The sequence below is a fragment of the Protomyctophum parallelum genome (assembly GCF_964188405.1).
Source record: "Protomyctophum parallelum genome assembly, chromosome: 15".
In the NCBI taxonomy this organism is placed as follows: domain Eukaryota; kingdom Metazoa; phylum Chordata; class Actinopteri; order Myctophiformes; family Myctophidae; genus Protomyctophum; species Protomyctophum parallelum.
In genome coordinates, this window is record NC_139710.1 from 18,042,938 (window position 1) to 18,068,259 (window position 25,322).

Consider the following 25,322-nt stretch of genomic DNA (forward strand, 5'->3'; position numbering starts at 1 on the left):
TGTGGTGTCGTTAGGACACGAAGGTAGTGTAGCGATGTTGCACAAAAAACAGTGACCCATTAAATGAGCTATGCTTCCTAACTTGATCACGTGACTCGCGCATCACGTGATCTGCGGTAGCCAATCGGAGGAATACAATGGAGGTATGCTGGAAGAGGTATGATGACAAACGGACCACACAGCGTTGGCTGTGAGTGTGACACCCTTACCCTGCAACGCGGGGCTGGAACCCGCCACCACGAAGCTGGACAGGGTGACGACACAGGCTGCTCCACACTCCAACGGGATGGGGTACAGGCGGAAGTGACTGAGCATGTCCATGACGGAGGGGAAGCGGAGGTGTTGCACCCTGCACTGGCCCCACTCTGTTAAGGACAGGCGAAGATGCTGGAGAGAGACAGAGAGAGAGAGAGAGAGAAAATAGCAGGTCTACATTATCAGAGATTGTTTTTGCCAATTAGTCATTACTTAACACTTATACAGGCGGTTCTCAAAGTGGAGTCCTGGACCTCCAGGGATCATTGAGGAGGTTCCGGGGGGGTCCACAGCAAAATAAATGAGGAACAGTTTAACCCATTTTGACCTGAGATCAGATTCTAAACATGTCTTCTACATCCGGACAGCTTTCTGAAAAAGCTATGTTTCTATGTCAGTCGTTCTTCGATTTTTCAAAAATAACAGACCTACAAGCTCGTAGCGCGCCACTCGGTGGCTCGCTCGCATCGCTGGCAGTGTTAGATTGAAAGCTAACATATAAGCATGACTTCAAATCATATGTTTCCACTGACTTCCATTCCCACAGACGTCCTCTTTTAAAATATATACTGTATATATATATCTTTTCTTTTTTTAACACGTTTCTTGTTTTTTCAATTAATCTAAAAAGCAATCGATGGAATAAGAAGAACTAATCTAAGACTAAGAAGATGATCGATAGTTGAACCCATGGTCTACATGCAACATACTTTGGCCTTTCCCTGGTAGTTGAAGGTCAGCACATAGTCTCCCCTCCGCGTCTCACTCTGTCGGACCAGGAACACCCCATGGCCCTGGAGACCCGAGTTCTGCACCAGGTGAGCTGCCTTGACCCGGGAGATGGGCCCGTGGAACCAGGGGTAGGAGCACAGGAAGTGGTCCGTCTTGTGGTATGTCTGCTCTGGCAGGGCAAAGGTCACCGAGCCTGGAGGAATTGACATGGGGACGAGTGAAGAGCAGTAACATTTTTCACTATACTACTACACCACTATGTCAGAAGCAAATATAGCAATTTTTGTAATTTTTTATTTAAACATTATAGTTACTAGTTATTTATAGATTTATTTTATAAAAAACAAACAAACAAACAAAACATACATCAACCAAATAAGCGTATTTTATACAGTAGGCCTACTTTGTTTATTAGAAAATAAGCGATTTACAAGCTTGTAGATTTGATAACATTTTTAAAAATGAATGTGAGTTATGATCCCAACGACATTTGCTGCGTGTCACCCCCATCTCTCTCCCCATTTCCTGTCAGCCTACTGTTAATCTATCAGTAAAAGGGAGAATCATCCCCCAAAAGTATCTTTAAAAAAAGATGAAAAAAAAAAAAGAAAATCATTTTACAATGACAGAGGATGGTCTCTGCCAGCTTGAGCAACGAGAAGCACCCGTTTGAGCGAGCCGTGAGGCAAGCGATGGCCGCTAGAGCCGACTCAGCGCCGTTTGAGTTATGTAGGCCTACCGAATCATAGGCAATGCCAGTGCTAAACAATATTTTCCACCACGGAGCAAAGCCAGGCAGTGCTGTCCTCGTGGAATGTAACGCATGGCTACAGGCACAGAGGGGTCATCGCCAATTGTGTGTGATATCAGGGAGGAATAGCCACAGACATAGAAAGGTAGATGCCTCCTTCGACTCTGGGGGCGTGTGATATCGAAAAGGAGACGAGACGCACACCTACGCCACACGGAAGCATAGCGGAAGCTTGACAAGTGGTAGACCAATCACACTCAATGTCAATGTTTTCTCATGCTAATAAAACTCCTAAATAAATCCTGGAAAAGACGCGCTGTGATTGGCCAGTAGTCACTTAGCCAGTAGCGTGCCTTCCTCCTTACAATGCGATACATGGCTACAATGAACTGCAGTAGCCAATGAGGCATCTATCTTTTTATATCTATGCCTGCCTGGTCGCATCCAGGATTATTCAAGGGGCCAGTGAGGCGCTCCAACGTTGAGGCGCTCGGCCCTAGTGGTAAGAGGAGGGACTGCAGGCAGACCCGTGGATTCATGACGAGGAAACCCCATGCAGCTGGGCTTTAACATTGAGCGCTCGGGTGCAGTTCCGCATTTGCCAACCAAAATTTGGTTGGCAAATGCGGAAGTAGACGGTCCTTCCGGGTGCTTCAAAACGCCACTGAGCAACTTCCACTGACATGAATGGGGAAGCTTCGCGCCAGTTCAGTCTCTAATCCTATCCTTCTTTATACTATATGGGATTATTATATCTCACCACTTACCCATACTTCCAGACTCTGAGCTCCCTCTGCGATTGGCTGGAACAGAAATATCAGCTGGTGGGGGGAGGGGCTCCAGATCCACACTGCCGGACCTGAGAGAGCAGAGAGTTCATTGACTTCAGACAACTAGTGATATAATTTAATTGAATTGCGACTTACAATGGAGTTACGCGTCAAAAATAATGTTAAAAATCAGTCACAGGTATTTTTCAACGAACGACACAGTTATACGAAGAGGTATAAATTAACCATCAGTAAAGAGTTAATCAACATTAGTCAACCATTTTACAGATGCATGCACTTCCAAATGGAGAAGTGATACTGTTAACTTCTGAGTGCATCCATGCTTGAGAAAATTCAGAAATATATATAATATAACATAACATATATAAGTGTCTTAAAAAAAACAAAGAATAAATTAAAGGAGCCTCATTGTTGCACTCAATTGAAGCCCTGCAAAGCACAAAGTAACACGTTATAATCCTACAGAAGCAATAAAATCCATATGAAAGTTAAATCTGCAGCACATCAACCACTACGTACACATCAACCACTAAGTACACATCAACCACTAAGTACACATCATACACATCAACCACTACGTACACATCAACCACTACGTACACATCAACCACTAAGTACACATCAACCACTAAGTACACATCATACACATCAACCACTAAGTACACATCAACCACTAAGTACACATCATACACATCAACCACTAAGTACACATCAACCACTAAGTACACATCAACCACTAAGTACACATCATACACATCAACCACTAAGTACACATCAACCACTAAGTACACATCAACCACTAAGTACACATCATACACATCAACCACTACGTACACATCAACCACTAAGTACACATCAACCACTAAGTACACATCATACACATCAACCACTAAGTACACATCAACCACTAAGTACACATCATACACATCAACCACTAAGTACACATCAACCACTAAGTACACATCATACACATCAACCACTAAGTACACATCATACACATCAACCACTAAGTACACATCATACACATCAACCACTAAGTACACATCAACCACTAAGTACACATCAACCACTAAGTACACATCAACCACTAAGTACACATCATACACATCAACCACTAAGTACACATCAACCACTAAGTACACATCAACCACTAAGTACACATCATACACATCAACCACTAAGTACACATCAACCACTAAGTACACATCAACCACTAAGTACACATCATACACATCAACCACTAAGTACACATCAACCACTAAGTACACATCATACACATCAACCACTAAGTACACATCAACCACTAAGTACACATCAACCACTAAGTACACATCATACACATCAACCACTAAGTACACATCATACACATCAACCACTAAGTACACATCATACACATCAACCATTAAGTACACATCAACCACTAAGTACACATCATACACATCAACCACTAAGTACACATCAACCACTAAGTACACATCATACACATCAACCACTAAGTACACATCAACCACTAAGTACACATCAACCACTAAGTACACATCAACCACTAAGTACACATCAACCACTAAGTACACATCAACCACTAAGTACACATCATACACATCAACCACTAAGTACACATCAACCACTAAGTACACATCATACACATCAACCACTAAGTACACATCATACACATCAACCACTAAGTACACATCAACCACTAAGTACACATCATACACATCAACCACTAAGTACACATCATACACATCAACCACTAAGTACACATCAACCACTAAGTACACATCATACACATCAACCACTAAGTACACATCAACCACTAAGTACACATCATACACATCAACCACTAAGTACACATCAACCACTAAGTACACATCAACCACTAAGTACACATCAACCACTAAGTACACATCAACCACTAAGTACACATCAACCACTAAGTACACATCAACCCACTAAGTACACATCAACCACTAAGTACACATCAAACCACTAAGTACACATCAACCACTAAGTACACATCAACCCACTAAGTACACATCAAACACTAAGTACACATCAACCACTAAGTACACATCAACCCACTAAGTACACATCAACCCACTAAGTACACATCAAACACTAAGTACACATCAACCACTAAGTACACATCAACCCACTAAGTACACATCAACCACTAAGTACACATCAACCACTAAGTACACATCAAACCGAAGCCAAAAGGAGAACTGATACTGTTGGCTGACTGAGTGCATGCTTGAGAAAATTCACAAACCGTACTGAACTTGATCGGAACACATGATCTAAGACAAGTGATGAGCAGATACATGAATATCGTACATTCCAAATATACAGATATTCTATTTGATCCTTTGTGGGTTTTATGGGTGCTTTACTGAAAATACGTTCTCTGCATTTGCTTTGGCATACATATGACTTCTTGCTTACGTTGCATGCATTTTGTGTGCGTTTTTGTGCATGTACACGTGTATGGTGCTGGCCTGTGAAAGGAAGTGTGGGGGAGGACTGAGACTCTGTGGGGGAATCTCAGGACCTTTCTTATTTCTAAGATGTCTGGAATGCTCTTCCAGACACACACACACACACACACACACACACACACACACACACACACACACACACACACACACACACACACACACACACACACACACACACACACACGTGTTTCTGAAGATGAGGACATGGCGCATCTATACTATTATATTTTTGTTTATACGGACCAGGATACTGACCACAATACTGACCAATAAAATCAGCCAATAAAATAAAGTTACGGGAAAATGAACAGGAACAGGAAATAGGTGTGCCACCTTCCAGAAACTTGGGATTACAGTTATTCACAGAGCCTATAAGAGATTCATAAACTAAGGCCTCATTCCCAGATGCTAAAATCATCACCAAAATAATTATTTTCTACCAAATGCACAACCTATGAAGCCTTGAATTCATGGATTATTTTCTACAGCAATAATTGGATGAACGAGTGGTTGCTATATATAGACTATAGTCTCCTACTGATCTGTTACAGTTGTTTATTTCACGTTTGAAATGATGTGAATTTATTGTTTCCTATGGCAGGTAGTCAAATTATCGAATTGTTTATTTATTATTATTTATTTAGTATGTAAATGTTAGTTTCAGTAGAGATACAATTTTACATTAATAATAATAAAAAACACAGTCCTCTCACAGGGACAATATCAGTCACCAGAACCAATGTGTGTTTTCAACAAATCGAATATGTGATAAAATGGGTTACAAATAATGTCTTTACCATATATACTGTCTGTCTGTCTGCCTGCCTGTCTGTCTAGGTCTCTCTCTCTCTCTCTCTCACTCACACACACACACACACGCACACACGCACACACACACACACACACACACACACACACACACACACACACACACACACACACACACACACACACACACACACACACACACACACACACACACACACACACACACACACACACACACACACACACACACACACACACACACACATACTGTGAAGAGAAAGGAGGCTTGTCTTCCTGTTATTCAGAGTTCTGTGAACTCAAGTCAGTATTTCAGCAGGATTTGTTCTGGCTTCCTTCTCTAACCCTCATGCTCTCTCTGTGCATTTGTGTGTGTGTGTGTGTGTGTTTGTGTGTGTGTGTGTGTGTGTGTGTGTGTGTGTGTGTGTGTGTGTGTGTGTGTGTGTGTGTGTGTGTGTGTGTGTGTGTGTGTGTGTGTGTGTGTGTGTGTGTTTTACCATTTTTCCAGTCCTCACAAGATAAATAGTTGTATGGTTAAAAGTGATATTCAGAATTAGTCTTAAAGTTAGGACAAGATTCTGGTTGGGTTAGGTTAGGATTAGACATTTAGAGGTTAGATTTAGGGCTTACGCTTGGAGCTATGCCTGATTTTAACTATATCAGGCATAGAATGACACTTGCATCTATCTATATCTATCTATGAATGCACCACGTCTCCGTCTGTACTGTTACTGTATGTACGTCTGTAATGCACGTAACCATATTCGTTCCACACCCCCACAGAGAGTGCAGTGCCCGGTGTCGAGTCGGTCAGACCCACGGTTGTCCAGAACCGCCACAAAAGGCCTCTCTCTGCCCGGGCTCTGGACAGGGCCCCTCCATATATGGAGCTGGCCTGTTCTGACATCACAACACTCCATATTTGGGTATGCCTGACACAGAACTCCATATATACAGTAGGAATAAAGGGACACAGTGAGACAGATACAGACATCTCCATATATGGGCATGAAAGGGACACAGATGGGTGGAACGGGTACTCTGACACGGGTACAACGGGTACTCTGACACGGGTACAACGGGTACTCTGACACGGGTACAACGGGTACTCTGACACGGGTACAACGGGTACTCTGACACGGGTACAACGGGCATGGATCTCCAACTTCCATCGTTACCGACTCGGTGCTCTACAGCCGGCCATCGGTCTAGTCTTTTTTTAAATGGCATTCATAAAGTCACTGTCCATAAGTCCATAAGTAGGCCTATAGTAATGAAAAGAATCGCACCTGTGCAAACTGTGAGCGGTGCAACTATACTTTTATTACTGCGTGTGTGCGTGCGTGGCCCGAATGCCACCCAATCAGCTTGTCAGTGTCAATGGGCAGGGGTCAATAGGTCATGCTACAAACACATTCCATGCTCCAGACAGACAGACAGACACACACACACACACACAGAGACAAAGCCCTTTATTGTGAGCGGTTAGCACCGCTCAGAAAAATTGTGTTAGCTATGCAATGTCAGGCAGTTGTAAAGCTCTCGTGCGTGCGTGCGTGCGTGCGTGCGTGCGTGCGTGCGTGCGTGTGTGTGTGTGTTGTGTTTGCATACAGTACACACTGGATGGAGTGAGAGTATGATATTATAGCAGAACAGTAAGGCTTAGTTCAGGTCTTTACTGGACTGACTTCCTGTCTAGGCTTGGTCTCTTTGTGTGCCTTCAGCCTGCTGTTTCCTCTGTACTTACTGGAACCCCCCCCCCCCCCCCCCCCCCCCCCCCACCTCCTCCTCATCATCATCTGTTGTTAATCAACATTAGTCAACATTTTACAGAAATACATTCAATTGCTTTCATTGTGGAATATGGATGCCGGGGTTCACGTGGTTAATGCCCGGCTGTGGCACCCATTCTAAAAACGCCTTCAAAAACATGACCATCTAAAGTTTTCTTACGTTTTCTATAAAAACTTCAAATATTTATTTAAAAAAGTACACAAATGAATGGTATTGCTATACTAGCTATAGCACCAATTGCCCCAAAAAGAGTTCCCGTCTTGAAGGGTAAAACCCCCGTCCTAAATGCCTCTGGTGATAAACCCGCCCCATATTTGCATACCGGGCCCTGAGCGGGACCAGAATCTACCGAGGGCTTCTTTTTCTTGTCTGGATTCCAGGCTAAAATGAACACAGGGTCAAGTTTTACACTCTCAGAGCTACATCAACACTGAGGGTTTTCTCAACACACACAAAGTATTAGTAGTATATAGTATAAGTAATGGACTGATTAATGATGAAACGCTGAAATAAGTTTGTTCTCTGGTGCCTTGTAAGAAATACAGGAAGACACATTGTCTGAACACTGACAATGCTGCTTTCTCTTCCTCAATATGGAGCACTTTATGTAAAGTATGGAGCACATAGAATGTGTGTGTGTGTGTGTGTGTGTGTGTGTGTGTGTGTGTGTGTGTGTGTGTGTGTGTGTGTGTGCGTGCGTGCGTGCGTGCGTGCGTGCGCGTGCAGTGGCGTGCACAGACATTTAGAGGGGCAGGTGCTCAAGTGAAAAAAGGGCACCTTGGGCAGCGCGTGGAAGCGGCCGGTTGCCTTAATAGTGTGAGATTTATAGATTTTGGGGCCTAAATTATATATTAGAAGCTTTTTATCAAGAATTGATCAATGTCACCATGGTCCACATACTGTACAGTGACATGGACACAAGAGGAGAGAGAGAGGCACACACACACACGCGCGCGCACGCACACGCACGTGCGCACACAAATACTGCCGTCCTAATATGACCCGCGCATGTGGACAGAACACACACGGGAGAGATGCTGTTCAGCTAAAGCCCACGTCTGATTAACACCAACATACTAAATGTGACAACATACCCAGCGCTGCGGCGCAAACACAATGTGCACGCATGCGCATCGCACTGGACACCGAGAGACAGCGAGAGGGAGAGAGATGCCGTTTGGCATTACCGTGTCAGACTGTGTTAGTGTTATTGTTACGGCGTGCTGCCTGGTGGAAGAGTTGTGCTCCACTGAGCACACCTTTCTACTTGTATCAGTGGAGTATGGGACGAAATGTCCTGAAACCACCCAGTCAGTCCCACATGTACACCAAATACACAAATGGGAACACGTACATAAACTTAAACTGTACATAATACATAACATACACATAGATGCACACACAAACAGAGAAACAGGGTCTCATGTACTGTACATGCAAGCATGCTAAGAGAAACACACAAGCCAGTATACTTTAAATGCATATAGTGTTTTTCTTCACAACTCAATAAAAATCACAATGAGAGGAAATCGAATATAGGACAGTACTGTATATATTTACTGTACAGGTATGTGTACATACTATATAACCTACAGTATATGTCTGCCTGAACATGATGCAACCCACCTGGACGGGCATCATGGGTTGTGTTAGGTGGAGCTGCATCTCTTATTTACTTTCCCACAACTGAACAATATCCAGATAACTAATTAATTATATGAAAACCACCAGCAATTTGGCGCGTTAGGTGTGTTTGTGTTTTACAAAATAATAATATTGACTGAGCTCAGATTCACAGGCCCACGGCAAGCTTTAGTGCACAAATGTATGTGTGTGTGTGTGTGTGTGTGTGTGTGTGTGTGTGTGTGTGTGTGTGTGTGTGTGTGTGTGTGTGTGCGCGCGTGCTTGTGTGTCCCACCTGTTGCTGATACATTCTTTGAGCTCTGTGGTCCAGGAGCTGACCTGCTGGTCATTGTCAGTCTCAAATATTAGACTACCTGGATAGTGATTAACCTGCAACGGAGCAAAACAACAAAGACACATTCAACATTAGCATACACAATAATAACAGTGCTCTAACCTTACCTTACCATAGTCCTGGAGTGCATTTTGAAAAGTGATCAAGACAAAACGGGTATTTACACTGACTACACAACATGTTAAACAAGTTAAACCCACACTTAAACCACCACACCTACTACATGTACTGTACGTATAATGAGAGATGACACAAATTAACCTAAGTGGAGATCAAAGTAAGGGGGGGGGGTCTTGTATGTTTGGAGGCAGGCCAAAAATCATAGCGTGCTTTCATCCACTGTCTCCCTCTATGTTCTCAATGTAATATCAGTCCAACTTGGGAGGGCATTCTCTGTTGATGCACGATAATCTAAATATCGACATTGGCCACTGAAAAACATTGGCCACCTGGAACCACTGCTTCTCAACCAGTGGTTCCAGGTGGTCCCCATTTAAACTTAAATGCTATCCAAATGGACCCTTATAGATCTTTACTCTTGAGAGCGTAAAATGAAACCAAAGACTGTTACCGGCCCATTTGGCTTCATTTTTCACCCTCAAGTGTTAAATTATTGTTAAACATCGGCATTACTTAATTCAGTGTAGGCCTACACAATTAAAGAATGTAGAATAATTGTTATTTGGATCAACGTTTGTCTGTTATCTCTCCTATGGTACTACATCAATAAAGCATGGAACATCTTATTCCACGACAAACTAAATATAAGTTTTGGGTCTGAGAGGCTAAAATAATGCAATCAAATGGTGGTCAGTGGCTTAAATTCTGAATAAATATAATGGACCTTGACAAGAAAAGGGTTGAAAACCACTGCCCTAGAAAGTAGACACTCCAGTGAATTGGTAGACACTCCCTCCCTGAGCAGGCTCTTTAAAATCCTCCAGTGGCCACGCCCCCCCTCCCTCCCCCCAGTCCACACACACCACTGCTGCAAACAGACAGACAGGATCTCCTTATGTTTGGTAGTAAATAGGGTGAAATAAACAACTTATATTGTAACTTTAGACCTTGTGGAAGTTGAGTGAAGTAGTCTAGGTTGTTAGTAAGTGAAAACTAGCTGTTCTGTCAGTTTGAAAGAGAAGTTAATTCATCTTCATAACAAACTGTTTGGCCGATTTGTTTTGATTTTGCAGGTGAGTTAGCTACCCATGCTAAGCATTAACCTTTTCTGAGTGAGGGTGAAATGAACAACCATGAAGTGCTGTGTGCATGGGTTCTATACATTTATAGAATAAATATACAGACGCAGTGTTTTGTTTGGGGTGTCACAGCACCAAATCCTTCCTGGAGTGCTGAGATTTTTGTACTTTTTCTGTTTTGCATGTGTCTATGGAGTTAACATTACTCTAGACCCCCAGGTGTAGTTATAATATTCAAATATGTCTTCCCTGTGTATTTTTGGTTTCTTGCTGAAAGCTGAAAGCCTTTGAGTCAAAAGGCCCAATCGAAATAACGCCATTTTAGTGACATCATAACCCTAACCCCTCTCCCATTATTTACAATTTAGGCATTTAGCAGACGCTCTTAATCCAGAGCGATTTACATTAAGCAAGAACAAAAAAGCATGGGAATACATCACATAAAAACATTTATCATGAAACATGCGTAAGCTAAGAAAGTAACAGTGGAATATCTATATAATGAAACTATACATATAAACTATACATATATACTACTATGCTATACATATGTACTATGACGTGCTATGACTACATACAATGCAATTATAGTGCTGTCTACATAACATGCTACAAGTCTGTATCAAATGCTATCTAAGTCTACAGAAATGCTATCTAAGGGGGTGGGGTAAGTGCTATGGGCCATGATGGAGTCTGAAAAGGTGGGTTTTCAGACTACAGCTGTGGGTGAGGATTAAGTTCAGGTGGGTGATGCTAAGGTGAAAACCAGGTTGAAGTGGTGGGTGTGGCCACATAAAAACATAATTTTAACACTTTCTGTACACTTTCTTGAAAGAAATATTCCTCCTAGTATAATCATAGTACTTGATGATTTTTTTTAGGGGGGGGGGGAATCACAGCACTCCATATTTAACTGTTTTCCAATGATGGTTTAATTGAAAGTGATATTGAACCAAGTGTTATAACCTGAATTACACATCTAGATTTCTGTCTCTCAATTTATTGCACGGCAAACCATAGTCCAGGCATATCTCTCTAGGTCGTCCTCAGACGAGCCCTCCATCGTCGTTTCCAGTCATCTCGATTCTCCATACATCCGGCCAGTTCGTTGGTACTTTGCACTCCTGCATCGCTCTTGAGTACATCCACGTATGTTAGCGTGGGACGTCCTCGTGATCGATGTCCGTGTGTTGGTTCCCAGAGCACCAGTTTGCTGGCTGGCAGTTCTTGATGCCGTTGGCAGTGTCCTGCTAGTCTCATTCTCCTAGCTGCTATTTTCTGGCTCACTCTTGGTAATCCCTCATACAGAGTCCAAATCCAAAGTCCCCACAGCATCTTTCCTAAAATGTATTATTTTATTTATCCAATATAAAACTAACATTACGTATAGACATACACCTATACGTATACTAGGCTGTGGTGTACTGTATACTACTAGGCTGTGTGTTGTAACCGGAAGGCTGCAGTATACATATACAGTATATACAGGCTGTGTATGTTTGTCTGCTGGTGAGTTGTGACAGGGTACAGTGTACACCACTGTGTGGCTCTTGGTCAGCTAACTTTCTTTCTTTCTACCTTACATTCTCACTTATACTCAAAGCTTATGGTCTCTTTCTAAACCTGCTCTGCAGGTACACGAGCCAGGGTGATGACCCCAGACCACCAAGGTCCATTCTCCTGTGACATGCTGTGAATGCTGGACCCTAGAGCCTTCCCTAAATCCCTGACCACTGCGCTACCCCAGAATGCAAGAGTGCAGTACTAAACATCCAAGGCTGAGTGAGAAGCTGTCAGCCAGGAGAATGAGGCTTGTCTGTGCTATTGATACTGGGAGTACTGGAGCCAGCTAGCCAGATGTATGGAGGATGGAGATGACTGGAGACGCCGCTGGAGGGCTAATCATGAACTAGAGAGAGAGTCGGAGGCTCTATCTCTCTACCCGTGGGTTCTAAAGTTTGACCCTGGCATCACTTACACACCTGATGAAGTCAAGTAGAAGACGGCTAAGGTAGGAACGTTGTTTTGAGCGGTGCCTCCTCTCCATTACGCAGCTACGTGTGCCATGTATGCGTGCATGCATGCATACACGCATGTATGCATGCGTGTGTCCCTGTGTCTGAAAGCTGCAACGCGGTAACTCTGTCATTTCTCGACCATTTCGTACGCGGGAAGGCTCTCCGTTTTGCTTCTGTGCTGCTGCTGCGTGTGTTGTATGTTGCTGTGTGTACTTGTATACTATGTGCTGCGTGTGTTGTATGTTGCTGTGTGTACTTGTATACTATGTGCTGCGTGTGTTGTATGTTGCTGTGTGTACTTGTATACTATGTGCTGCGTGTGTTGTATGTTGCTGTGTGTACTTGTGTACTATGTGCTGCGTGTGTTGTATGTTGCTGTGTGTACTTATATGTATAATAGTGTGATTCAAGCTGGTGTACTATTGCTGTCGTTTTGGGGACCCAATGACTGGGTGGCAATGAAACATGTTCAGTAACTGTTTCTGTCTCTGGAATTGAATGCTGATGTGAATCTACAGTTTGTACGTTGTGTTATATCTGGCGTTGAAGGCGAGTTGTAACAGGGAACAGTATGTATGTGTATGTGGCTCCTGATCACTTCAATAGGTAATCCTAGGCTATGAGTGAAATTGATATTTCCTTTTGGTTCGAGCTAGAGGTTTTGGGCTTTGACATAACCATCAATTCCAAATGTTAATTTTCAATTGAAGACTGATGGTTATGTGTGTTGCGTTGTGGTTGCTGAGGTCAGTTGTGAATTGTTTTGACAGGGTGGCTGTATTGGTTCATGACCGGCATGGTGGCAAATAATGTCTCTATGTAAGCCTATTCTCTCTCTCTCTCTCTCTCTCTCTCTCTCTCTCTCTCTCTCTCTCTCTGTGGCTGTATCCAACAGAAATGTTGTGCCTGTCCAGCTCATGAATGTATTGTAGACTGTGATAGTGTGATTAGTGAGGGGAATAAAAAAGAAAACCTAATCTTAACCCATGGAATGGACATGTAATCTATGGTCATTCTTCTATTATTTGACTTTACCCATTTAATTCGTATATAGCTGCAGTCGACGATATTGCCATAACTGATGATTATAAGTCTGAAATGATGATTAAGTCTCATCATTTAAATATTTGGTGAAAGCACCAATAGTCATCCCCACAAAAACATTGCGATATATTTGTCCATATCACACGATATATTTTGTCCATACCACCCCCTATATTTGTCCATATCACCCGACCTTATGATCTTTGTTCAAAATTACAGTCTACAGACAAGTTGGTACCATACTTAAAAAGGAATTCTAAGTAAGTCAAGCGATACTGGATGACTGCATAGTGCATTATGTATCATCTAGGACGTATTTCCTCTTCCCCTATAGAAATGCAATGCAAACCATTAACTTCCTCTGAATCCTCTCTCTGGTTCAGTATAGAGGGTTCATCAAAGTTTCATGGTAGTAAACAATTCAGTGGTGTAATGTGGAACCAATAAAAGTAAAATGCTAGCGTATGCTAGCTCACATGCAGTGCCTGCTTTCTTTTCATGTTTGTTTCTACTGAAACGGACCAGCTGGTTGCAGGAGAAATATCTCCGTTCCGAATGTGGATCTCACAGTATATAGTAGACAGTAAAAGAGTACATTTTTACACTCATATTGTCAATGTTTGGTGGGAAACATTTTACCTTTCATGTCGCGATTATTGTGGCCAACGATAATAACGATTATCGTCCCAATTTCTCCAACACTAGTGTGTGTGTGTGTGTGTGTGTGTGTAGTGTAGTGTACCTTTAAAACAAACGTGTTGATGTTGTCTGGCATTTCCAGACGATTGCAGCGTCGAACCTCCTGGATGTCAGAGCACCGAGCTGTCAGTTTTGGACTGGAGGCCTGCAACATGCACGCACACGCACATGCACACACACATGCACACACACACACACACACACACACACACACACACACACACACACACACACACACACACACACACACACACACACACACACACACACACGCACACACACACACACACACACGCACACACACACACGCAGACACACACATTAACATTAACATTCAGACAGAAGCACATGCAGAATACAACTAGCAGACACAACATGGGGGGTGGGGTACGAAACATGACTCATAACATGTCCGGAAGAGAAGAAAGGAATACTGTAAATAAAGAGATAAAAAATAAAAGGAAGACTGGACGAGAGCGGGTGAGAGAGCAGATCCTATCCTGTGTCATTAAGTGTCTTTGTGTCTGACAGGTGTGCTCCGTACACAGTGCACTACCGCCCCCATACCTCCCCCTCCCTCCACACCACATCCCTTCATGTCTGGGCTTTTCTCATGCTTTGTCCTTTTTGTTGAGTTTTTTACCACAACGTATGTACCTTATCGCACTGGCTTAGCCTTCCTATTCTGGGTATACTGTATGTCATAATAGGAAAAAAATTGACAAACATTTGGCAAAAGTGAGAATAGACAAACTGAAGACAGCTGATCTACGTTCACGGTGCTGTGAGATTGTAGATCGGCTAGTTACTGACCCTATATAACAAATTATATAGGGTTATGCCAGGTCTAGTCTCTCGAGACAGACTGTTGACTCCGTCAAAGGAAAAGAGGGCGCAGTTTTTCCTTTATCTTTTGACAATGGGTTCTCAGATTGAGCCAGGCCAGACACTCACAGGTTTTAACATAAGTTTGTGCTTCAAAATGTTCACGTTCGGGGCGCCCGCTGGCCTAGTGGTCCAGGCGCATGCCACATATAGGCTCTGGCCTGACAGCGTGTCGCGTGTTTGAGTCCCGTTCATGACGACTTTTGTAGCATGTTTCTCCCTGTCTCTGCCTCCCTTTGTCCTGTCCGTCTTCACTGTAACTATCAATTAAGGCACAAAAGCCAAGAACAAATCTAAAAAAAAAGAAAACTAAACAAAACCCATGTTCTACATAAATAGAAAAACATTATTTTAAAGAAAAGAAAATAGGTATTTATTCTACTTCATTAAATTAGTGTAGTAATTACAAAATAGTCACGCAAAATACGAAACCGCTGCAGTCAGTGTTTTTAATTTATGCACACGTTTTATTGACGTTCCAATTAAAGATCTAGTATTTTTTAAGCGCTTCTCAAATATAGGAGTAATCAATAGAATAATCGCTAAGAAAATAATCTATAGGCTTAGTTACAGCCCTATAATTGGCCCCTGCTTTCTTCACTATGATGACCAGTGGATGTACTGACCACAGGAGACCACTGGACCTAATTTAGCCATTTACATGAATAAACGTGGATGTGGGTTATTCTTTCTCCCCCGCTCCATGTCTCCAGTGACCACAGCTCCCAACTCAAAGGAGAAGGGCTCCAGATGGCCCACCACAAGCCTGAGAAGCAACTGAATGTGTGCCCATGGCTGTGTGAAGTAAACTCTATGCATCTGTATGTGCAAGTATCTTTGTACACCCGTCTGGCAGTGTGTGTGTGTGTGTGTGTGTGTGTGTGTGTGTGTTCGTGTGCGTTTGTCCGCGTGGGCTTGTTAGCTGTTGTTAGTTGTTAGCTTCTCTGCTGAGCACTGCCCTGAATGTCTCCTCCTGCTCAGTGGTGGCCTGTCTCTGTGTGAATGTCTGTTAACATTATTGTGTGCACAGCACAGTAAAATGTATACAGTTTAAAATATACGCCTCTTGAATGTAAAAACCTCTACATGTGTAGGTGTATACAGTATGTGTCTATTATGCTCTATATCAGTGTGTCATGGACCCAATTTTATGTGACACAACACAAGTAAATATCAGTTTTTGAGTGGTGCTCCTATTCAGAGCTATTTGTGTATAATAATGAATTGCATTTTTATAGCGCTTTTTCAAGTGCTCAAAGCGCTTTACAATGGTTCATTCATTCATACATTGGGAGGTGAAGTGGCGAACAGTCAACGCCAGCGTCCTCACTTCCCACATTCACACACCAATGGTGGCAAGCTCACACCGACCAACTCATTGGAGGCAATGTACAATAGGGTTCAGTGTCTTGCCCAAGGAGCCGGGATTCGGACCGCCGGCCCAGGGATCATTGGACGACCTGCTCTACCTCCTGAGCCACAGCCGCCCCATTTGAGTGGAAGTACCCCGCGGAGGACCAATGCTCATACCGTGTACCTTGTTGTGCATCGGACCTTTGTCGCTTTGCCTTCTCCTACTCTTATTCCCGCCATTGCAGCTGATGCATACGAACCCAGCAAAAAGACCATGATGGTATAATGTCAGATTTATGTCCAGGAAAAATACAGAGCCCGCAGCTACACATGTGTGCAAACAAAGACACACACGCACGCACACACGCACGTATGGTGGGTCAGAGGTCATATGAGGAATGAAGCCATGTTGACAGCAGAACACAATGTATGTAGAATGACAGTCAGCAACTTTTATTGAGAGCTGATGGCTATGAACTGTGCGTGGTGCGTGCATGTGTGTGTGTGTGTATGTCTGTGTGTGTGTGTATGTCTGTGTGTGTGTGTGTGTATGTCTGTGTGTGTGTCTGACATTGTGAGAGAAAGAAAGAAACAGATTGCATTAGAGTGAGATGTTTTGTGGTGTTAAGCCATTTAGACCTGGTGTAACCCATACGTTGTTATCATATACCGATCATGTCGGGAGCCACCTCTGTGTCTCGTACACCCATTACTGTCATATAGCAACATCATTTATTTCTGATCATTTATCTCTTATCACCCAGCGTCATTTGGAACCATTAAATCAATGCGCCCAGTGATTTGCAGCCTCAGAGCCCACTTCAAGGTGGCACGGCGCCATCTTGGTTGCTAGATATAATAGCATGTAGCCAAAAGAACCCCGGGAGGATCGACAATCAACGGAGGTATGATTAGGCCTACTTCTAACGCGACGGGACCACAATGGGCTGTCAAAAACACACTATTTGGTTAGAATTGGAATCATTGATTTAGATTAAGAGTTATTCGTGTTTTAAGATTTTTGTTCCCATCCATTAAAATGGAGGGGGAACACTTTGGATGACGTCCCAACCGGAAATGACATCGACTGCCCAATAGACGCTCCCAGGCTGTAGACCGGTGTGCTCTGTTATGAAACGAGTATAATGTTCCGTCTTTTGATTAATCTCCGTCCTTGGTGTTGGGCGTAATTATTATTTAATAGGACGGAGACCTCCGTTTTGTGTCAAAAACGTACGCCCTCTTTCATACTTAATTGTACCACAGTGTTAGTTCAACCGGTGAGTTCCATTAACCGTTGCGCCCCTGGTCTAGTAGTCTATACATCTCAACAAGGAACGGTAGGATGGACAGTCACTGTCCTGTGGGACATGTTGCATGCAGGAGCAGCGGGAAGGAGAGAGCGGGATAGAGCAGCGGGAAGAGGGCAGAGGGTGAAAGAGGAAGCGTCCGAGACAGTGGAAGACGAGAGAGAGAGAGAGAGAGAGAGAGAGAGAGAGACAGAGAGAGAGACAGAGAGAGGAGAAAGAGCAGGGAGGTGGATTCCAGGGAGCTTTGTGTGCCGGATGAGTATGAGTCTATGTGACAGTGTGTGAGTCCCAGGAATGTCTGTCTTAATCCTGGGCACACACATTTACAAAAAGCCTCAGACACGTACGTACACACGCACACACACACACACACACGCCCCCGCGCACACAGATGCATCAAAAGAATATATTAACCCCCCTCCCCATTTCCTGACTTTGCCCATCTCATGAGTGCACTCCATAACTGTACAGTTCCTCTGCCTTCACCACAATGCCTAATCATATTAATGAGAGGCTCAGTGAGCCAGAGATGAGAGCAACATGACTCATTTGGAGAGTTGTAAAATAATGAAAAAACAACAGGGGGGATTAGCGCGACATGTTGCCACATCCGCAAAGTTTTGGAGTTGCTCCGAGACGTTTATTTTGGGATCGTATGTAGATTCAGGGCACATGAATTATTTAAAACTGTTTAAAGGACCACACCAATGTCAATACTTTGTGATAAACATCGTGATGAACATCGATAAACATCGTTTTTTCCATTAATGGCTTTATTTTTAGATTCAGCATATGTTTACATTTGAAGTTATTAAAGCATTACCAAACGTAACTAAGGAATTGAGTAAACATTGGCCAAGCGTCACTGCATGTTCGGTTATAAAGTCATTGACATTCAAATGTCTATCTTTTCCCCTGCAGGGACTACAGTACTTCTGTTAGAACCATTACGGTAGCATAGATGCACTGCGGCGAGACAGCTTAGCTAAACAACACTGTAGAGCTCCAGACCCTGATGCTGCTAGACAGGAGGGTGTGGAGGGCAGCGATGCAGGAGTCCCGAGTTGGTGTTGGCTAGGCCGCACTCTCGCATCGCATATCTGCTAGATCTATCTGCACATTAAAATGCATTAAAATGCAATGATAAGTTCCAAGTCTCTGCAAACTGAGAGAAATGGTTGGCAGTAATGTCAAGTATACACCGTGAGTCATAGTCAAGTGGCTCAACATGCCAGACCACCCTTTAAGATCATTTTAGGACTGTCTTACATAAGGGAGAGAGAGAGAGAGAGAGAGAGAGAGAGAGAGGGGCAGTGAGTGCGGATATGTGCACACTACCGCGCAGAGGCACGCCAGGCTCATCGTTGAGGATATGAGAGGTATCTGACTCATTGAGAGGAATTCTTTATGAGCGACTGAATGAGTTTCTGACTAAGAAGTGTCTTGGAGGAACCATATGTGTGGTACGTCTGTAAAAAAAGAAAAAAAAAAGAAAAAAAACAAGCAACAGATGTCTGACTGCTTGAGCAACAACATGACAGGCCATATGTCTGTGAAACTGCCTTGTACTCCATTCTGTAAATATTCACTAAAACTCCAACCCGCTCACATGTGCGAGCACACACACATTTGCATACACAAATAAAGAAAATGGTACTTTTACGCTTTGTGCCCCTGTGCCCATCTCTGGGCATCAAATTAATGAATTAAAAAAAGTTCCAGTACCTTTGTGTTAAACTAGTGTCAGGCAACGGTGGGATTATTATTGTTTCTTGTGGTATGTGTATCGAGGTCTGTGTCTGAATAGACATTGAAAAGCAGGGCCGCTTCGGGACACTAAGCTAAGCATTCACCCCATTCCTGTTAAAATAAACAAAAAACTCTTCTAATCTGACTTCTCTCTCTCTACCAGCCACCGCCTCGCACCAAATTCTGGTCCACATAAACATACTGACACACAGACCGAGACAGCAAGAGGGAGCATGAGACAACAGAGCGAGTGTGTATGATAGGATAGGCCGGCCAGTGCCAGTCATTAATGTCATTCATTTATTCACCACTCCCCTATGTAATGTACACGGAGCCAGTCATTATTGCAAAATAAACCCCATGGCTGGCTTTATTTTGGAATGATCGGCTGCAGCTCACAATGGGTCACATCGCTAGACTATAAAATATAGGGCTTACTCACTTAGGTATGTAAAACCAGTAAAAGACACTTATGCCATATCACACTATTATGATATGCTGCATATCATAATAGTTTGATATGGCATAAGGCATGTGCATATCATATGCAAAATCACAAACAATATCTATAGTGTCATATCACAATATTGATTTAATAGTGATATTTTGGAAGAAGGTATAGGAAGTCCGCACACAGTTCTTTAAACTTCCAGTAGTTTTATTTAGGAAATCAGGAATCAACGTTTCGACCCCTCCGGGGTCTTCATCAGGGATTTTTGTCCTGCACCCGTCAACGTTTTTGAGATGTGCGTGCTTCCCGTTTGGATGTTCCTGCAATATTGATATATAGTGATATTTTGCCCAGCCCTACAGACTAGTAGTCCCACCACCACACTGTACATGTACTGTAGGACGAGGATATATCATAACCCACAATACTACGTCGGAGGTTAGTGGTCTGTAGTCTCTCCATAAACCAAACAACTCTGTGGGGGGAGAAATTTAATAGATCCTGTTTGTTCTTAAAAAACAACAACCCTTCTATAATGCTCCGACCAACAATGTAGACTTGTTCTAGAGGGATACAAAGTGCTGAATAACAACACTCTGTTAAACTACTGTAAATCAGCACTATGAAAAGGATAGTCTACTTCAATTTACAGTATAATATTATTTATGACCCTGAAATATTTCGCTTTTCACTATTTAGCCTTTCAGTCTGAGTCAAGCTTTCACTACTCAGTTTCAGCTTTACAGTTACACGCACGCACAGTTAATATAGTGGCTGGGATATGCTGATATGCTACAGTATACTGTCAGTGTGGCTGAAGTTTAACTTCTAATACTCCATTGCAAAATGGTGTTGCTTGTCGAAAATAACTGATCTTCAAGCTACTACAACATGATGCAATGTTAGCTTATGCAAGACATGTATGACAAGTATGAATGAGTCTGTATGTGCGCTATACTGGCAAACCTGAAATGTTAAAGGTGCATACAAGCCTTTTTGACATTATGTCATGTGTTTAGTCCTACTTTTTTATGTTTTATTCACCTATTCATGATGTTGTCTGATATGCCAAACTCACACAAAAAAGGTACAACTCTTCATCAAAATGTCATCCTAGTATTGATGTGCTCACTTAGATTTTGGAAGTTAAGTAGGTCCATTGTGCTGTAAGTTTCATGTGAATTTGAGGCGTTTAAGATAATGTATTGAGAGCCCAAAAAGGCTGAATTCCCCTTTAAGGTGAGGTGGGACCTGATCGTTGCTATCTGGCCCACAACACTATATTACGGACCTAAAGTCGAGTTATGCTGCTGCACAATTCACAAAGGTCTCCACACGCCAGCTGGCATAAACACTTTATGGAAGTTGTTCACAAACAAATAGAAATAAACAGCAACGGATGCATCCATGGAGCCTCAACCACCCACACATATACAGTGTCTTTCAACACACACACACACACACACACACACACACACACACACACACACACACACACACACACACACACACACACACACACACACACACACACACACACACACACACACACACACACACACACACACACACACACACACACACACACAGGATGTTTGGAGTCCCCAACGTTCTTCCCAGGGTCCCTTTCTCAAGGCCATCTCCATGGCTACTGACTGACACTCAACATTCCACTAGTCCTCAGAGGGGCACCGTGGCCAACACTATCCACTAGTCCTCAGAGGGGCACCGTGGCCAACACTATCCACTAGTCCTCAGAGGGGCACCGTGGCCAACACTATCCACTAGTCCTCAGAGGGGCACCGTGGCCAACACTATCCACTAGTCCTCAGAGGGGCACTGTGGCCAACACTATCCACTAGTCCCTCAGAGGGGCACCGTGGCCAACACTATCCACTAGTCCTCAGAGGGGCACCGTGGCCAACGCTATCCACTAGTCCTCAGAGGGGCACCGTGGCCAACACTATCCACTAGTCCCTCAGAGGGGAACCGTGGCCAACGCTATCCACTAGACCTCAGAGGGGCACCGTGGCCAACGCTATCCACTAGTCCTCAGAGGGGCACCGTGGCCAACGCTATCCACTAGTCCTCAGAGGGGCACCGTGGCCAACGCTATCCACTAGACCTCAGAGGGGCACCGTGGCCAACACTATCCACTAGTCCTCAGAGGGGCACCGTGGCCAACACTATCCACTAGACCTCAGAGGGGCACCGTGGCCAACGCTATCCACTAGTCCTCAGAGGGGCACCGTGGCCAACGCTATCCACTAGTCCTCAGAGGGGCACCGTGGCCAACACTATCCACTAGTCCTCAGAGGGGCACCGTGGCCAACACTATCCACTAGACCTCAGAGGGGCACCGTGGCCAACACTATCCACTAGACCTCAGAGGGGCACCGTGGCCAACGCTATCCACTAGTCCTCAGAGGGGCACCGTGGCCAACGCTATCCACTAGTCCTCAGAGGGGCACCGTGGCCAACACTATCCACTAGTCCTCAGAGGGGCACCGTGGCCAACACTATCCACTAGACCTCAGAGGGGCACCGTGGCCAACACTATCCACTAGTCCTCAGAGGGGCACCGTGGCCAACGCTATCCACTAGACCTCAGAGGGGCACCGTGGCCAACGCTATCCACTAGACCTCAGAGGGGCACCGTGGCCAACGCTATCCACTAGTCCTCAGAGGGGCACCGTGGCCAACGCTATCCACTAGTCCTCAGAGGGGCACCGTGGCCAACACTATCCACTAGTCATCAGAGGGGCACCGTGGCCAACGCTATCCACTAGACCTCAGAGGGGCACCGTGGCCAACGCTATCCACTAGTCCTCAGAGGGGCACCGTGGCCAACACTATCCACTAGACCTCAGAGGGGCACCGTGGCCAACGCTATCCACTAGTCATCAGAGGGGCACCGTGGCCAACACTATCCACTAGACCTCAGAGGGGCACCGTGGCCAACACTATCCACTAGTCCTCAGAGGGGCACCGTGGCCAACGCTATCCACTAGTCATCAGAGGGGCACCGTGGCCAACACTATCCACTAGTCATCAGAGGGGCACCGTGGCCAACACTATCCACTAGTCCTCAGAGGGGCACCGTGGCCAACACTATCCACTAGTCCTCAGAGGGGCAAAGTATCAATACTATATAAAAGATACTACAAGTTTTCAAATGTTTAAAAATCTTTTGAAAATAGCAGATCTACACTACAAGCTTACAATGCGTCGCGATCGCGACTTACCAGTGGCATGTGGTGGGTGTGGCGTCATTATCATCATAATGAAAGATTACATTGTTTACTTTTTGTCAACATTTTTGTAAAGATGGAGTGCCGTGATCCCCCCGCCCCCCCCCCCTCCCTCTAAAACATGATCATCAGGTATTACTAGGAGGAAGATTTCTTTCAAAAAAGTGTTAAAATGATGTTTTTATGTGGCCACACCCACCAGTTCATTAAGCATACCTGGTTTTCACCTTAGCACCACCCACCTGAACTTAAGCCTTCCACACAGCTGCTGTTGATGTATGATAATGGATAATGGAGGAGGGGTTAGGTTAGGGGAGGGGATGATTTTATGATGACACTAAAGTGTTGCATGTATTTCGATTGGGCACAGGCCACAGGGAAGACATATTTGAATATTATAACCACACCTGGGGGTCTAGTAGAACAACACGGAAAAAGTAAAAACAAATCATGGCATTCCATCTTTAACATATTCAGTTGACTGTTGTCTTCACCAGGCTGAAGGTGACAGAGATTATATTTGTCTGTCTGTCTGTCGCTAAACATAAATGTCCCTGGATCACTTCGAGCATGACTCCTTCTTCTTTCGTGTACCATCATCAGATGTCCAACTCAACGCTGTGCAGCCACGCCCTCATCTCAGGTCCCACATCAAAGGGGCCATGCAGCCTCTGATCTACAATGTATATACAGGGCACAGGTGGTGATTATGTGGTCGGCAGTCTGTTGAACCTCCCCGCACTCGCCGAATGCTTGTGCTGCCTTCCAGGCCCCACTTCTTCATAGATTATTTATTTTCTTTTTTTTTTGGCTTTTGCCTTTTTTTAATATATTTTTATTTTATGGAGGGACAGACAGTAGGCTGACAGGAAATGGGGAGAGAGATGGGGGGGAAGACATGCAGTAAAGGCCGTTGGGATCGGGAGTCGAACCCACGGCACACTGCCAGACTGGACCGCTGAGCCACGGCCCAGGCCTTCTTCATAGATGTTTTGAAGCGGTCAATCCCTGCAGTACGCAGTTGGTACAGCATGGTCCACTACCTCCTCTCAGACCTAGCGGTGGCAGCGTGTAGGGCAGGCCAAGAGGACTCCCACTCCTCCTTGCAGGATGCTGCCGTCTATGTATTTGTAGACAGAGCATGACGCAACTCCTTATATCCGCCCACCATGTCCATTTCCACCTAACTAGATTTTCCACCATTTAGCATTTTCAGGTAGGCAGGCAGGCCCAACCTTGCTTGGTGGAGATATGCACCTTTCTAGCTGTACTTTCTTTGAGATGATGTATTACTGATACTGATGCCGATGATGGGGCTGTTATTACACAACTTAAAAGGTGTATCTATCATTGTTGTTCCCCATAACACATCCAGACTGGAGCATGTCCTCCTTTTGCCACCTAAATAATTCTCTCAAAGATCAACAAGCTAACGGGTCTGAAAGTGTTTCTCTGCATCTTGAAGCTAGTGTCACTGCTGTGATTAACGACCTCTAATTTGCAAAAGTAGAGCAGGAACTTTGAGATTAAAATTGAGAAGCGGTCAAGCTGTACTGTTTGAAATGTAGTCTGCTTTTTCAAATGAAGACCACCCAACACCAGGATCCCAAGGTGGTTCAAGGACATTTTAAAATGGGTTGAGGAATACAGTATATTCATACTCAAAAGTCAAACTCCGGACGGCTTTGTCTGTGCTAGGCATTTGTTTGCCCTTTGGTTGACTAATTAGGACATGTTAGGCTTCAGCTAACCTCTCAAGACTTACTAAGTTTTGTTAT

General features: G+C 44.1%; 1 protein-coding gene across 1 annotated transcript in view; it reads right to left on the reverse strand.

Annotated features, from left to right (window-relative positions):
- sh2b3 (SH2B adaptor protein 3) overlaps positions 1 to 25,322 on the reverse strand; it is a 72,679-nt gene that overhangs the window by 5,320 nt on the left and 42,037 nt on the right. The window contains exons 3-7 of the mRNA XM_083784236.1: positions 14,589 to 14,690; positions 9,526 to 9,620; positions 2,506 to 2,597; positions 966 to 1,180; positions 210 to 387 (exon numbers count right to left, since the gene is read on the reverse strand). Of these exons, the coding sequence (XP_083640362.1) occupies positions 210 to 387; positions 966 to 1,180; positions 2,506 to 2,597; positions 9,526 to 9,620; positions 14,589 to 14,690 (682 nt within the window). The remainder of the gene's footprint in view (positions 1 to 209; positions 388 to 965; positions 1,181 to 2,505; positions 2,598 to 9,525; positions 9,621 to 14,588; positions 14,691 to 25,322) is intronic.